This window comes from Rana temporaria, chromosome 4 (genome assembly GCF_905171775.1).
Source record: "Rana temporaria chromosome 4, aRanTem1.1, whole genome shotgun sequence".
Classification (NCBI taxonomy): domain Eukaryota; kingdom Metazoa; phylum Chordata; class Amphibia; order Anura; family Ranidae; genus Rana; species Rana temporaria.
The window spans coordinates 353,780,488-353,798,186 of NC_053492.1; the positions used below are offsets into that span (position 1 = coordinate 353,780,488).

The 17,699-nt window shown below is 41.1% G+C and overlaps 1 protein-coding gene across 1 annotated transcript in view; it reads left to right on the forward strand.

The window, feature by feature from the left end:
- ARV1 (ARV1 homolog, fatty acid homeostasis modulator) overlaps positions 1-4,774 on the forward strand; it is a 37,377-nt gene extending 32,603 nt beyond the window's left edge. Inside the window, exons 5-6 of the mRNA XM_040350840.1 lie at positions 82-306; positions 4,404-4,774. Coding sequence (XP_040206774.1) covers positions 82-306; positions 4,404-4,498 — 320 coding nt within the window. The 3' untranslated portion in view covers positions 4,499-4,774. The remainder of the gene's footprint in view (positions 1-81; positions 307-4,403) is intronic.
- The last annotated feature ends 12,925 nt before the right edge of the window (positions 4,775-17,699 follow it).

Genomic DNA, 17,699 nt, shown 5'->3' on the forward strand with positions numbered 1-17,699 from the left:
TCCATAAAAGGAACATTGTGTTTTGTTCACTGCATTCATAGATGAGGTAAAATGTGTATTTCTATTTTATTTTCTCCACAGAACAGACAGCCTACCTCTTGGGAATCTTCATTGTTCTGTTTGTAGCCAGGCTGAAGCCTTTGAAGTCAGGTTCTGAGTTTGCTCTTCTTCTTAAAGCACTGTTGTTATCCAGCTATGGGAAGCTCCTGCTGATTCCGGCGGTCATTTGGGAACATGACTACACTCCCATGTGTCTAAGGCTGATCACTCTGTTTGTGCTGACTTCAAACACCCAGGCCATCCGAGGTAACATATTTTATTTTTGTTTTTAAACTCATAGTACTGAATTTTAGGTTATGAAAAAAATTTCAACTGAAGAAAAAATTCTCAAAACAATTAAAATGAAGGCATGCTGGGAATGATCATTTTTAAAAGTGCTAGTGGGCTCAACAAAACTGTAAAGGCCATCAAATGGCTTGTATCATAACTGATCACACGAAGATTGCAGCTTACTTGGCACCCATGTTGTAAAGTATAAGGGGTAGGGTTGTCCTGATACCGAGTATTAGCAGGAGTACTTGTACTCGTGCAAATGCTCCCGATGCCTAGTCCGATACCTGGACAGTCAGGAACAATCGGTGCGGCGGCGGGGAAATTATAATCGCCAATCTGCCTGTGTGGCTTTCGATAAAGCACCGAAAGTCACGGAGGGGAGAGGAGGAGAAGCACAGAGGGAGATCGGTGATTATAACTTCCCCGCCGCTGCACCGATTCTTCCCGAGTGTCCCCTGTTGTTCCCGAGTGTCCCCTGTATCCTTCTTCAGCTCCCCTCTGTGTTCCTCCGTGCTCCCCAACCCCATATATATCTACTTTAAAAAATATATATTTATTAACCACTGGGCACGAAAACCCCCTTAATCACCAGACCAATTTTCAGCTTTCAGTGCTCTCACAATTTGAATGACAATTACTCAGTCATACAACATTGTACCCATCTGAAATTTTTGTCCTTTTTTTCACACAAATAGAGCTTTCTTTGGTGGTATTTGATCACCTCTGCGGTTTTTATTTTTTGCGCTATAAAAGAAAAAAGACTGAAAATTCTGTAAAAAAAAAAAAAAAAAATCTAGTTTCTGTCATATTAGCAGGTTATTTCTCACACACAGCATATGCATACTACAAATTACACCCCAAAACACATTCTGCTATTCCTCCCGAGTATAGTGATACCACATGTGTGCGACTTTTACACATAGAGAGGCCCAACATGCAGGGAGCACCATCAGGCGTTCTGGAGCACCCAGGCCAATTTTGACATTTCTCTCCTACATGTAAAAATCATCATTTATTTGCTAAAAAATTACATAGAAACCCAAAACATTATATATGCTTTTTTTTCAAAGACCCTAGAGAATACAATGGCGGTTGTTGCAACTTTTTATCTTGCACGGTATTTTCGCATCAATTTTTTGAACGTGTGTTTTTAAAAAAAAACAGTTTTGTGCTTAAAAAAAAAAACAAAACAGTAAAGTTAGCTCAATGTTTTTGCATAATATGAAAGATGAAGTTACGCCGAGTAAATAGATACCCAACATGTCACCCTTCAAAATTGCACACGCTCGTGAAATTGCGCCAAACGTTGCTACTTAAAAATCCCCATAGGCGACGTATTGCAAGGTATTGGAGTATTGAGGGTATTGCAGAGTATGGCGGGGGGGTATTGCAGAGTATGGGGGGGGGGGGTATTGCAGAGTATGGGGGGGGGGGTATTGCAGAGTATGGGGGGGGGGGGTATTGCAGAGTATGGGGGGGTGGGTATTGCAGAGTATGGGGGGGTGGGTATTGCAGAGTATGGGGTGGGGTATTGCAGAGTATTGCACTCATACTTTAGCGCTTATTATTTTTATATTGCAGAGTATTGCGCAGGGATGGCTGGATCTGTGACTGCAATTGTCACAGATCCAGCCCACAGTGCGGCAGCTGCTGCTGCCGCCCGCTCCCCCCCCCCCCTCCCTCTCCTCTCACACTGTACCGAACGGTACAGAGAGGAGAGGGAGGAACCGGCGTCATTACATGACGCCGGTTTGTTTACAAGTGATCGCGCCTTCATTGGACGGCGCGATCACGTGGTAAGGAGCCGCTTCCATTGGCTCCTTACCGCGATCCGTGTAGCTGCGAGCGCCGGTGATCGCGTGTGCGCGCCCGCTCGGGCGCGCAATTCTGACTCTCTGGGAGGACGTATATTGACGCCCTCCTAGAGTTAGGGAACCGCCTTGTAGCCGTATTTCGGCTATAGGGCGGTTACCAAGTGGTTAATAACAAATATATAATTGTAAAAAATAAATAAAATAAAAAGCTACTGACTGTGCTGCATATTATTGCCACTGTCACATGACATAAAAAAAATAAGTATCTGTATCAGTACTTATTATAGTTACATATTGGGTGAGGTTGAAAAAAGACACAAGTCCATCAAGTCCAACCTATGTGTGTGATTTATACTTGTACTCTGTCTTAAAGTGGTATCGGGACAACCCTATTAAGAGGGTTTAGTTCCACTTTAACCTCTTGCACAGGTACGTGGTTCTGCACTTTTGGGCCTGTGGGACGCACATGCGTCCGCCGAACCTGGTGATTTGGCTCCTGCTGTGTCCAATCACAGCAGGCGATAATCAGCAGGTCTGGCGGATGCGATGTCCTCCGGGACCCGCTGATCGTTTGAGGCACAGGCAGAACGGCGATCTGCCTATGTAAACAAGGCAGGTTGCCGTTCTGTAACAAGGGAAAGCAGTCATCTTGTGTTTCTTCTCACAGTACAAGCACCCAGCCCCCCCCCCCCCCCCCACACACACACACACCTTTAGAAAGCACTCCCTAGGAACACATTTAACCCTTTGATTGCCCTTGATGTTAACCCCCTTCCCAGCCAGTGTCATTACTACAGTGACAGTGCATATTTTTAGCACTAATCACTGTATTACTGTCACTGGTTCCAACAAAGTGTCAAGTGTCTGTGTCCGATTTTTCCGCCGCAATATCGCAGTCCCGCTATAAATTGTTGATTTTCTCCCATTACTAGCAAAAATAAATAAAAATTCCATAAATATATCCCATAGTTTGTAGACGCTATAACTTTTGCGCAAACCAAGCAATATATATAAGCTTACAGTAAAACCTTGGTTTGAGAGTGTTTTGCAAGACAAGAATTTTTTTAAATACATTTTGACTTGTATATCAAGACATCGCTTGTATTTCAAGTAGCGTCATGTCACAACTGAGTATAAAAGAAAAGAGAGGCGCCTCTAAGTGTAGCAATATGGTTACATTTAATGAAGGTACAACATTTAGCAACTCACATGGTTGATGATTAAAACACTAAGTATGCAGGCATCCGGGGTAAAATCCACATAGACCATCCTCCGCACCGCCATCGATGTCATCCCTTCCACACTGCGCTCCATGAGCACTTCAAGCCTCGCTTTCAGATCGCTCTACTGCAGGGTAGTCTTCCCGCTTATGATTGCAGACTGAGAGGGGTAAAAGCCAGCGGTGCGGAGGATGTTCTATGTGAACAGCTTTACCCCTGGTGCCTGCATACTTAGATGTACCTCTTTTAATCATTAACCATGTGAGTTGCTAAATGTTGTACCTTCATTAAATGTAACCATATTGCTACACTTCGAGGTGCCTCTCTTCTCTTTTATACTCATTTGTGCTGGATTTTGCTTCTAATCCCCTTGGGGGGGCTGCCATTTGTGGATGGACATTTTATGGTTATGCAACCGATCGCGTTGCTATAATCTTTTTATATGGACTATAAACTGAAGGACTTATGAATAAATGGTTGTGGAACGAATCATTCGAGTTTCCAGTAATTCTTATGATGTACAAGCGCTTTGGATTACAAGTATGTTTTCGGAACAAATTATGCTCGCAATCCAATCTTTTACTGTATTGGGATTTTTTTTTTTACCAAAAATATGAAGCAGAATACATATTGGCCTAAACTGAAGAAGAAAATCTTTTTTTTTTTTGGATATGTTTTATAGCAGAAAGTGAGGAGGGTTTTTTTTCAAAATTGTCAGTCTTTTTTTGTTTGTAGTACAAAAAATAAAAAACACAGAGGTGATCAAATACCACCAAAAGAAAGCTGTAATTGTGTGAAAAAAGGACATCATTTAATTTTTTTTGGGTACCGCATCGCAGGACTGCAATTGTCAGTTAAAGTAATGCAGTGCCGTATAGCAAAAAATGGCCTGATCATGAAGGGGGGGGGGTAAACCTTCCGGAGCTGAAGCGGTTAAACTGACATAATTTTAGTGATGTAGTCACTTGCAAGATGTTGGTGTATACTTTTTTTTTTTATATATGTTTATATATACGGTACCTGTTTTTCTCATTAGTGACCCTGAATGTGAGTCGAACCCTCTCCCTGGTTGCTATTGCCTGTGGACTGCTTTTGGAAAATGCATTTTGCTCCATTCAATGGACTCTTTAACACCTTTGTGGATATCATGCAAAACTACAGGATGATCATTTGTTTGAGCTTGGATCACCATACTAAACAATTGGCCTCCTGGTCTCAGACAATGTTATTTATTAAATGGAACTTTTGGGAATAGGACCGTTTTTTGCTAATTTTTTTATATGTTTTTCATGTCTTTCAATATATTTATAAACATGTTTTTATAATCGTTGAAGTTATTGATTGTAAGATGAAGCAGAAATGTAATGTAATTTTGATGTACATTTTTCAATAAATACATCTATAAGATACAGGTATATTTATAAAATCTAAACTACATAAATAGCAAACTAATGTAGAAAGAAATATATTATATTCACTGGTATTACTGCAACAGTTTTATAGATGTCATTTTACAGATCTCTAGTTGTGTACTGTACGAATTGTTGTATGTATATACATCTACATCATGTTTTATTGAGATTGACACAGGAGATAGTCACTAAAAGTATGTGTGTGTGTAGATATAGAGATTATATACAGTATGTGTGTGTAATAAATAAATAAATAAATAAATATATATATATAGTAAACAGTGGTGAGGGGGCGCTAGTGATATAGTTATGTGACCACAATTATAACAATATCTTATATTGAAAAAACAAATCAACTTTATAAACAATTTTTTAAGTGCAACGTGCTCAATATTATTTAGTAATGAAAAATTCCTTTGTAACGTCCATAGATTTTTCAGTGATAAGTTGCAAAAGTTACATAAAAAATAACACCATCGCCATTTGGCAGTGATTCTGCAGAAATAAAGCCGATGTGCTTAGTTAGGATTTCCTACTCGCCAGACGAATATGACCTCTTTAATTAAAAAGAAGGTCAAACAATGCTTGGTAGGTAGGATCTTTAAACTTGTTTGAATGTCAATGGAGATATAACAGGAGACTTTGAATTTTATCCTCCTCTCCACCACGGTGACCCTTTGGAAATAGGAAAATTGTTTTAATAAAATAAGTAAAAACAAGTAACAAAATGCCTGCTTACATTCGCATGTGCCTTCTCGCGGCACTGAAAATAGCCTGCATGTGCCACTAGGCAGGAACAATACTTTAAAAAAAAAACTTTGGCCCATCCTTCTGAAAGATAGGGACATTAAAAAGGTTCTACCTAACAGACCCCACATTTATTTATAGGAGGCCCCAAGACTCAAGAAACAAAATTGCACCAAATATTCTGGCTCCCCCCAAAAATGTAGCACTTTTCAGGATAGGAAAGGCTTTCACTATTGCACTAGATTTAAGGTGTGTAAAACCATTAAACGAACAAAGAGGAAAACTTACAGCTTACATTCGGTAGGCATACAACAGCAATTTAAGATGAGACCATTCATTACATGTGATTCTGTGTATGTCAATTACATATTGGAATGCCCGTGCCCAAAGCAATATGTGGGCAGGACCACGTGTAATTTGCATACAAGAATCAAACACATAACTATTATTAAAAATTAGATTAAGCGTAGTGTTTCAAAATACTTACAATGGCCGTACAATAGAGACCCCACACTGCTCATTTTTTATGGAATAGACAAAATCTCCAAACAGAAATTGCTATATAGGTTGGATGCCATGCAGCCTGCTGGTATGAAAAGTGTTTTTTGACTAATGATTAGCATCCATCCTAGGGGTTTTCCTGCCAATTATCCCATTAGTTGTTTATATTAATTGGGTTAAAAGAGTGGCATGTTACATGGGTCCAACATCTGTATCAATTATTTTAAAGAATTGCTATTTAGTTGTATTCATATTATAAATATTCATGAATTCACCAGGTTATTGCACATTTAAATGAATTGTTCTCACTTATTGATAAATCATGTAATAAAATATTTACTCACGGCAGACTTTTGCACGGTCAAAAGTCTGACTGTGTGTACAAGGCATTAGATACAGTAAAGACTACAATGGAAACGTGTCACAATAACCTTCAGGTGGGTCATGTATTTTTCCTAAGAACATTGCAGATTGACAACTGATAATCTGTTGATCCGATAATTTCCTATCTCGTCAGTCATGGATCTTTTTTGGGAGAATACACCAATATGTTCCAGGAAGTATGAAAATCTGTCATATGATGATAAGCCTAGTGTACACACAGGCCGAATGGCGGGCGGCGTCGGCTGGTTCAAAAGAAACCAGGCCCACATTTGGCCCGTGTGTATGGCAGAAGCCGGACGTTCGGCTGTCTTAGTTCCAAGGGTCATGATCGAAAAAGGTCTGCCGACCAGCTCCAAACCGGGGTATTCTGGCTGGGGGGCTGTCTACCCCTCAGAATACAATAGCACAGAAGCGCTGTACAAATCGAATTGTACAGTGGCTTTGACCCGAGCTGTCAGGTTTTTTTGTTTTTCATTTGTGCATGAAATAAAAGTAGTATGTATGAGACTTAAGTCTAGGGCTAATTATTGTTGCACTTATAAAAATGACTGGTAATTTTCAACAGCAGTTTTCTACTGGGAGATTTGTGATCCTGGTAATGTGTAGAATAATACGGCAGCGCTTATATTTAATTTCTATAGCACTATTTTCTTTACAAGTGTAAAAATGTTATGCTAAAATGCTGATTGTGTTTAATTTTTTTTTTTTTTTTTTTTTTTTTTTGGGGGGGGGGGGGTCCTCAAAGGTAAAACACTCATCTTTATAAGCTTATGAGGGAATGCTCAGCCACATATATTTTCTAACAGAAAATGAATGCAAAGCTTAACATTTGTCATTCTGACACACTCCAGACGACATTGCTATTTTTAGCCATATTCAATTTGAATTGCTAATGAAAATCAGGGGCTGTGTGGGCCAGCATCTGTCCAAATACATACCTGTAAAAGAAGCACTGTGGGAGTATAAAAAAGCTTCACACCATGAAGTATATTGGGCATACTTGGTAATGCCAAAAAATGCAAAGGGCGTCCTTCCCTGCAATGCCTGATTGTTTGTTTTTTGTTCACGTTTTTCATTTTTTAATTGTTGCAGTGTTTAAAAAGTACACACAATTTAAAAAAAGCCTTAGAGCCGGTTCACACTGGGGCGACTTGCGATCCGACTTCATGTCGCCTCAAGTCGTCCCAAGTCGCGCTGTAGAGAAAAACAATGGAAGTGAATGGGAGCTGTGTTAATACACACGACTCAAGGCGATCCGACTTCAGAAAAGGTTCCTGTACTACTTCAATCCGACTTGTAGGCGATTTGTACCCATTGATTTCAATGGAAGTCGCCTCTGAAGTCGGATCACTGTCTTATCTGAAGCTACTTTCCAGGAAGATAACATACATTTCTCAGGCAAATCTCTCCTGCCCCCCTCCCTCTCCTAGAGCTGATTGTTGTTTGATTGGCCACTGGAAAGTCTCCTGTCCTGGAGACGACTTCAAGTTGTGTTGTAAATCGCCCCAGATCGCCCTGTGGTTCATGTTCAAGTCGTGTCGGAGTCGCCTCTGAAAGTCGTGCTGGAAGTCGTGTCGCCCTAGTGTGAACCGGCTCTTACATTTCCGAATATATCAAACTTGTTTTCTATACAGCAGTATTAGTTGATTTAAATCTAACACCAGTCAAAACAAAAAAAATATATATATATATATATATATATATATATATATATATTTTTTTTTTTTATTATTACATTTTTTTTTTCACCACAAATAACTTGCTGAGAGCATGGAAAATGTACTGCAACCCATGGTAAGCATTAAAATAGGATTCCCCTACTGCACCTGTCAGTAGCAGTGCGACCAATATTGTGTTAACATGGAGCTTTTTATACCAAAAGAATAAAGGGCCAGATTCTCGTACCTGCGGCGCAGCGTAACGTAACCTGTTTACGTTACACCGCCGCAAGTTTTCAGTCTAAGTGCCCGATCCACAAAGCACTTACCTGCAAACTTGCGGCAGTGTATCGTAAACACTTCCGGCGCAAGGCGGCCCAATTCAAATGGGGCGGGTACCATTTTAAATTTGGCGCGCTCCCGCGCCGGACGTACTGCGCGTGCTCCGTTCGCAAATTTCCCGACGTGCTTTGCGTGAAATTACGACGAGCCGACGTGTTGAGAATCGCGACGTGCGTAACGTACTTACGCCGGGAAAACAAAAAAATTCAAAAGCGACGCGGGAAAGACGGGCATACTTTAACATGGTGGAGTAATTTTACACCATGTTAAAGTACCCCTAACTTTGCGACGGGAAACTAAGACTTGCGCCGACGTTACGACGGGAAAAACCTTTGTGGATTGCCGTAACTGCTCATTTGTATACCCGACGCTGGTTTACGACGCAAACTCCCCCCCAGCGGCGGCCGAAGTATTGCATCCTAGGATCCGACGGTGTAATTCAATTACACCTGTCGGATCTTAGGGCTATCTATGCGGAACTGATTCTATGAATCAGTCGTATAGTTAGAACGGCCCTAAAACAGAGATACACCGTCGTATCTCTTTTGTGAATCTGGCCCAAAGTCTTTGCTGAGGTTTTTATTTTTTGTTCCCCTTAAACCTAATACTCGACTTCTTTGTTGTACTTTAAATGTGGCTTCCTCAGTAGTAGGAATGAGTTTCAGGTTCAGTTCACCCCAAACCCAAGTTGGACACGGTTCAAGAAAATTATTAATTATTGCAGCCTTTCATGACCAAAGCAAGCCGTCACCAACTGTGCACTTCTGGCCATTGAACCATGGAAACCTTCTTATGTGCAAGCCGCCACCCTATAAAAGTCAGGGTTCCAGCATCTTTTGTTTATAGTGTGCGTCCTGGAGCAGATATGGTGTACTGCGGCAAATCCTGTTGCTGACTGCTGAAAGCATCTATATGTATATGGAGTCACACTAACTGTAGCCTTAAATCTAGAGAGATTCTTACATTTTTCCAAGGACAGTTGGATGTTAATGGTCATTGCTGAAATTTTCTTTCTCTCCCTGGAATTACAGACAAATTACAGTGTGTTGTACAGTGCTATAGAGATTTCTGAATGTTTCCAGGGATAGTTAGATGCTCACTGCTGAAAATATCTACCTATGTTTACATGGAGTTGCATATCCATATGTCTGTTTTGTCTACGAAATATGGCACTGTAATTTTTATTGCGGCATAACTACCTTGTCTCTGGTTATTGTTTTGAAGTGTTTTTGTGCACTCTGAGTTGGCATTTTATTAAACTTTGTAGACCAAAAACACACAACTACTGCACTAAAAAGATCATCTGCAGGTGAAGAAGGGACATGCTGTGAAACTGGTTTGCTACTGTTTGGCAATTGGTATTAAAATTAGGACTTTAGCTAACCTTCCAATAGCTTTTAGATCTTTTATGTCTGCTGCTGTCATCACTGAATTTTGGCCTCTTACTATTACTACATGTACTACTACTAGATACAAAATCAGACATAGCAGGAGAAACTACCTAAAACATTTTTTTATTTATTTTTATGTTCTAATGAATTAGATTAGGGAGCCGATACTGTTTGTAAGCCAGGGAATAATACCAACGTACAAAAAAAAATGGTGTCACTGACGCTGTCTAGGAGTATAGTACAAAAGTATATGGAATTAAAGAGGAACTTCAGTCTACCCCTAAAAAATATATAAAAGTCAGCAGCTATAAATACTGTAGCTGCTGACTTTTAATATAAGGAAGCTTACCTGTCCAGGGATCCAGTGCTTTCCTCACCTGGGTCGATTCTTCAATATGTTTCGGGTCCAGGCACTGGCATCTTAACTAAGAGAAACTGGTAGTGAAGCCTTGCAGCTTTACATCCAGCTTCCCAAAGGGCTTGCGTGAGACGCACTAAACTTTGTGAATGGTCCCGCATTCTTCTGGGACCTGTGATGTGTCCCAGAAGGCAGCGGGTGAAGAAGGGGGGGCATCGGAGCAGAAGAGGGAGTGGGTACTTGTCAAAACCAGGTACCCACTCCCCCTAAGAAAACTAAGTGCCGGGGGGGGGGGGGGGGGGGAAACATTCCCTCTGATGTTACATTTTAAAAGTAAATCTGCTCCATATTCATTCTGTGTTGTTGGATTTCTATTGCATCCTTTAATTTAGGCTTTTGATTTATACCTTCTTAGCTGATGATATCCTGGTTTTATTTACATTGTAGTTTTTTAATGGAAATTCTATAACCAGTTTCTTTCAAAAAAAATTAACTTGTCTACAAATACATCTGAAATGCAGATTGGAAATGGTTCACATACAAAAGATTAATTGAAGCTATGCAAAGAATTTATTTTCAGTTGTGATGAAGATCATGTAATGAGCTGGGAGTCAACCCAGACACTTGTATAAATTACCAGCATTCTGCAGACGTGTGCTGGTCTGCCTTCATACCTTGCATTCCATACCTGCAAAGAGCACCATGGGGAACCAATACAAACAAATTCTGCCCATGAATATTTAGAATATCTAAACGTATTTATTTCTAAAGCTTTAAAGAAATTTTCCACTTCACTTAAATATTAGCTATCTTTTGGTACACATCCCCCCCCTCCTACTGATTACCAGCCAAGGATGTGCGATTGCTACTCTCACTGCTCTGCTATTGAAAGTGCTGTACCATGTTAGCCTTCGACATCAGAAGAAAAATAAAATTTGTTGGCTAACTATTTGACAGTTACCGTTACTCTAATGCCTGAAGCACAATCCTCCAAACCGATCTATTAACCTTCTATGAGGAGTTGAGCTGCCATCTAGATAAAGGAAGGCCCATAGACGTGTATCTGAATTCTGCAAAAGCATTTGGTACAGTTCCCCATAAATGTTTACTGTACAAAGTGGATTAAAAAGTGGCTACTGGGGTGAGTTCAGAGGGTAGTGATAAATAAGGGAGTACTCGTAATGGTCCGAAGTGGAAAATGGGGTCCCCCAGGGCTCTGTCCTGGGACCAATCCTATTTAACCACTTAAGACCTGAACCATTATTTCTTTCCTCAGTTTAGGCCGATACGTATTCTTCTACCTATTTTTGGAGAAAAAAAATCGCAATAAGCGTTTAACGATTGGTTTGCGCAAAGTTTATAGCGTTTACAAAATAGGGGATAGTTTTATGGCATTTTTAATAATATTTCTTTTTTTACTAGTAATGGTGGCGATCAGCGTTTTTTTTTTTTTTAACGTGACTGCGACATTATGGTGGACACATCGGACAATTTTGACACATTTTTGGGACCATTGTCATTTTCACAGCAAAAAGTGCTATAAAAATTCATTGATTATTGGGAAAATTACAATTGCCGTTTAGGAGTTAACCACTAGGGGGCGCTGTGGGGTTATGTGTGACCTCATATGTGTTTCTAACTGTAGGGGGCGGGGCTGGACTTGTGACGTCATTGATCGTCTTTCCCTATATCAGGGAACAGACGATCAGTGACACTGCCACTGTGAAGAACGGGGAAGGTGTGTTTACACACACCTCTCCCCGTTCTTCCGTTCCTGTGACCGATCGCGGGACACCGGCGGCGATCGAGTCCGCGGGTCCTGCGGCCGCGGTCATGGAGCAGTGGTCTTCGGACCAGGTCGCAGGCGCGCAGGACCCACGGCTGGGCTCTTAAAGGGGACGTACCTGTATGTGCCTGTGCCATTCTGCCGACGTATATCGGCATTAGGTGGTCCTTAAGTGGTTAATTAATTCACAAATGATCTGGAGGATGGTCTAAACAGCTCAATCTCTGTATTTGTGGATGAAGCTAAGCAGGGCAATAACTTATCTGCAGGATGTGGAAACCCTGCAAGAAGATTTTAACAAATTAGTGGGATGGGCAACTACATGACAAATGAGGTTTAATGTAGAACAATGTAAAATAATGCATTTGGGTGGCAAAAATATGAATGCAATCTACTTCACTAGGGGGAGAATCTCTGGGGGAATCTAGGATGGAGAAGGACCTGGGTGTCCTAGTAGATGACAGGCTCAGCAATAGCATGCAATGCCAAGCTGCTGCAAGTAAACCAAACAGAATATTGGCATGCATTAAAAAGGGGATTAACTCCAGAGATAAAACGATAATTCTCCTACTCTACAAAACTTTGGTCTGGCCGCACCTGGAGTATGCTGTCCAGTTCTGGTCACCAGTCCTCAGGAAGGATGTGCTGGAACTGGAGAGAGTCAAGATGAGGGCAAAATTAATAAAGGGATTGGAGGACCTTCCTTATGAGGAAAGGTTACGAGCACTGAACTGGAGAGGAGACGCTTGAGAGGGGATATGATTTCAATGTACAAATACCTTACTGGTGACCCCACAATAGGGATAAAACTTTTCCGCAAAAGGGAGTTTAATAAGACACGCGGTCATTCACTAAAATAAGAAGAAAAGCAGTTTAGCCTTCTTTACTGTAAGAGCGGTTAGGGTGTGGAATTCTCTTCCACAGGAGGTGGTTTCACGGGAGGCATACATTGCATAATCCCGTTTAAAAGACGTTTAATAAAACCATAGAACAAAAAAATAAAAACTCACATTTAGCAGATAATAATCATGTACTGCATCCACGAGCAATGAGCTCGTCCTCCTGTGGTTAGGATGTTGGTATAACTAATGCTCCAATCCCTACGAGTCACGTCACGTGACTTCATCAGGGGATGCTATTAGGTAAAGTGTATGAGCTTAAATAGTCTGCATAATTGAACATGCGTCGGCCATTTTGCTGAAGCCTGTTTGATATACAAACCGGCCGCCATTTTGCCTAGGTCTCAGGCTATTCACTTTGGAGTGACGTGCAAAGCAGGATAAACTACGCTAAGCAAAAGGAGACGTATCTTCTGGTGGCCAAATGGTAAAGAATGCAGGCTGAATGAACCATGGAACCTAGGGTGCAGACAAATTACGAGTACTAAAATGGCTGCTGCATATCGATAACCTAATTATAAAATATCGGTGGCCATTTTGTTGATTCCCCCTTTTTTTACATATATAAGCCACCATTTTGCCTTGGTCACAAGCTGATAGACAAGTGAGACATGTTTGCAGTGCTAAGTGCAGGCAATATTTGCAGAGAACAACAGCATAGACGCTCACAGCATGGAACTAGTTTACATAAAATAGGGGTACTAGAGAGTGAAATATAATTAAACATAACTAGGGCTGCGCGTACACTGTGCTGCCTTAAACTCAGATATGGATAATATATGTGTGTATATATATATATATATATATATATATATATGTATATATTTAAACTAAGATTAAAAAAATGTATTTATATATAAAAAAAATTATCTATAAAAAGACAAAATTAACCCGATCCCATAGCATGGTGGAACTGCGTACACCAATTCTGGTGACAGAATAAGCTGGGATACTTGGTAATAAAAATATAGGAGCTCCAGGAATACCACTATCCTAGGGTGGAGGCATAACACATTAATAATAAATGTACATACAAAAATGTCACATATAGGAGGGGGGAGGCTGTGTTGTGCAGGTAAGGGCCTTCTACGAATATTACTGGAAACGGAGAGAAACATATACTGTGAGATGGGAACTTGAAATAGTAAATGGGATACGCCAGGGTAACTATACCACACACAATAAAGTGAGGGTGCATAGCTACCAAAAAAATGAGGTGTATGCACTAGAAATCATTTAGGAAGCAATTAAGATCGAATTCTATGTTGAGCCCTTTTTCACTGAGTGTGTTATCAGTCAAATGTTTTCCACTTCTCTGGCCCTTTTCACAGCGCAGGCACTTTTTTTTTTCTTTGTATTACTACCCGTTTTGTTTAGAATTAGATTTGCAGCAGTGCCCCCTAGAGTTAGATGGTTAGACAGCGCGGGAGTTCTCATTATTTACCATGGTTTTGTAAGTTGTTAGTATTTTGACTTTAATTAGGTGAGTGGAAGCCAGTAGAGGGATTGACAGAGAGGAGTCTCAGACACTGAACTGTTGTTAAGGTGGATGAGCCTGGCAGCAGCATTCATGATGGACTAAAAGGGGAATAGCCTAGGTAAAGGTAATCCTGTGAGTCTGAGGAGAAAGTTGCAGTAGTCTAGGAACTTTGTGGTGTCATTGGTTTGGAAGGAGCGTATTTTGGAGATGTTGCGGAGGTTGAGAATGCAAGATTTGGACAGCGATTGGACGTGGGACCAAAGGTTTCTTCAGAGTCCAGGATTACACCTAGAATATTGGCATTGGGGACAGGCTGATAGTAGTGCTATCGATCTTGACAGAGAAATCATGCTATCAATCTTGACGGAGTGGTGGAAGAAAAACTATGACCTCGGTTTTGGATAGATTAAGGAAGTTTAAGGAAGAGGCGTGACATCCAGGCTGACATGTCTGTTCGTAAATTAGTGATATGTGAGGAGACTGAAGGAGGCGTAGAGAAATAGATTTGGAAGTCATCAGCTTAGAGATGGTATAGGAAGTCATGGGATTCTATTACCTGACCCAGGGAGGAGATGTAGATGGAGAATAAGAGTCTTAACTCTTAACCTTGGGGGACCCCAACAGAGAAACGGAGAGGAGAGGATGAAGTAGAATTGTAAGTAATGCAAAAGGTGCGATTGGATAAGTAGGATGAGAACCAGCGAAGAGTACAGTCACGGACACCAAAGGCGAGGAATTTTTTGAGAAAAAGGGGGTGGTCCACTGTGTCAAACGTAGCAGAGAGGTCCAGGAGTAGGAGAACAGAACACAGAAGTATGATGTAGACTTCTTAAAATATAAGGTAGATACATGTCAAAACCTTCATTACAAATTCATAAAATAAGGGCGCTATTCTTAATGAAATTAAGAGAGGGCAGAGTCATGCAAAGCATTGCTTTATTTTCCAATGGAATGATGGAATCTTTGGCACTTTCACTCCCTTCTTGCCCAGGGCAATTTTCAGCTTTCAGTGCTGTCGCACTTTGAATGACAATTGTGCGGTTATGCAACATTGACAACAAAAATGTTATCGGTAGTCGTCTCTAAGAAATCGTGCCACATCCAATTAATGAATCGAGAAACAAAAGGGAGATCCCCTAGTGGACTTTAAAGGCACCAAAATATATGAAAAAAGAAAGGTATAAATATAATTTATTGTGCGTATATCAAAAAGTTTGTTTATACATTAAAATAGAATCGTATATGGAACAGTTATAAAACCTCATGTGGTTTTATAACTGTTCCATATGCGATTCTATTTTAATGTATAAACAAATTTTTTGATATACGCACAATAAATTATATTTATACCTTTCTTTTTTCATATATTTTGGTGCCTTTAAAGTCCACTAGGGGATCTCCCTTTTGTTTCTCGTTATGCAACATTGTACCCAAATTACATTTTTATAATTTTTTTGAGACAGAGCTTTTTTTGGTGGTATTTTTTTTTGCTAACAAACGAAAAAAGAATAACAATTTTGAAAGTTTCTTTTTCGTTTCTATTATAAGATTTTGCAAAGAAGTCTTTTTTTTTTTCTTCACTGATGTACACTGATAAGCTGCACTGATGAGGAGGAATTGAGGAGGTGGCACTGATGGCCACTGATAAGCTGCAATGATAAATACTGATGGGGCTGCACTGATCATCATGGCAAACTGTGTTGACAGCTTTTACTGGTTATTGGCTTTTCTTTCCACACACAGAGACAGCGTGTGAGGAAAGGACTGCCGTAAACCAGCAAGTCTGTTTACATGTGATTGGACACAGCTGATCACATGGTAAATGGCTGCTAGAGGAGGGGGGTTCTGGGAGGACATCCATTAATGCCATCCCAGAACTACACTGCGCAATTATTAGGTAAGTTGTATTTTTGAGGATTCATTTCATTATTGGACAACTACGGTGCTCTTGCTCAATCCAAAATGGTAATTAACCCCTAACCTGAAAATTTAACAAAGTAAAAGTGAGGTTTTGGCTTTCTTACGAGAATATCTATGTGTGCACAATTATTGGGCAACTATTAGGCGCCTTTCACACGGACTGTCCGACATGACATGTCCGCTGACATCCAATCCAATTCTGTCTGCAAAATCCAGACGGATCGGATATGATCAGATGAAACATGCTGTTCGTTTTCACATGATTTTTCCAATAGAGGTGAGCGGGACTGTGTCCGTCTCCGCTCTGCACAGTGAGCAGAAACTGACCTGTCATCCACCTGCTCAGCAGGGATCAGCGGATTGGAGCATTGTGGAGGGCTGGGGCACTACACTCTAGGGAGCTATAGAGAAAATAGGAAGAGCAGAACTTGCAGAGGACAGTATTAGACATTTCTGAACCACCCCCCCTAAATGTTTACACTAAGGCTCTCAAGGATTTGCGCGGATTTTGATGCGATGGAGTGTACTCACCATCGAATCGAAATGGAGTGTACTCACCATCAGGGCTGGACTGGGACAACATTTTGGCCCTGGACTTCATCCAGACCGGCCCACTTTAATTCAATAAAATCACACCCAACAAAAGGTCCCTACATCCATTATTGTATATCATGAGAGGGTGAGAGAGAGGGGAATGAGAGAGAGGGAGGGTTGAGGGAAAGGGGGTGAGAGGGGGTGGATGAGAGAGGGGGGGTGAGTGTAAGAAAAAGAGAGCGAATGAAAAAGAGAGGAGGTGAGTGTAGGACTGAGGCGTTTTTCAGGCGCTTTTGGGCTAAAAATAGCACCTGTAAAGTGCCTGAAAAACGCCTCTGCTGCAGTTTTTTTTTTAAAACGGCCCACTGAGCCACCGGCCCACCGGGAAACTCCCTGTAGTCCCTATGGCCAGTCCATCCCTGCTCACCATCGAATCGAAATCCGCGCCAAAATCCGCTGGCGATGACGTGTCGCGCCGTCGCCGCGATTATGACGCAGCGACGTGCGCGACGCTGTCATATAAGGAATTCCACGCATGCGTCGAATCATTACGACGCATGCGGGGGATCCCTTCGGACGGATGGATCCGGTGAGTCTGTACAGACCAGCGGATCCATCCGTTGGGATAGATTTGATAGCATGTCAACAAATATTTATCCGCTGGAATCCATCCCAGGGGATAAATATCCGCGGAAACAGATCCGCTGGAGTGTACACACCATAGGATCTATCCGCTGAAACCCATTCGCTGGGATTTTTCAGCGGATGGATTCTATCGTGTGTATGGGGCCTTACTGTCATTTTCACTTTTCACATAAAGGTGAAAGTGAAACTTTCTCTTTGTCCTCAGTCCGTGTCATAGGTCACTTCACTACCCAGTGGCTGCAAAAACTGGTGAGAGCTTTGCATCAGGGGTAACA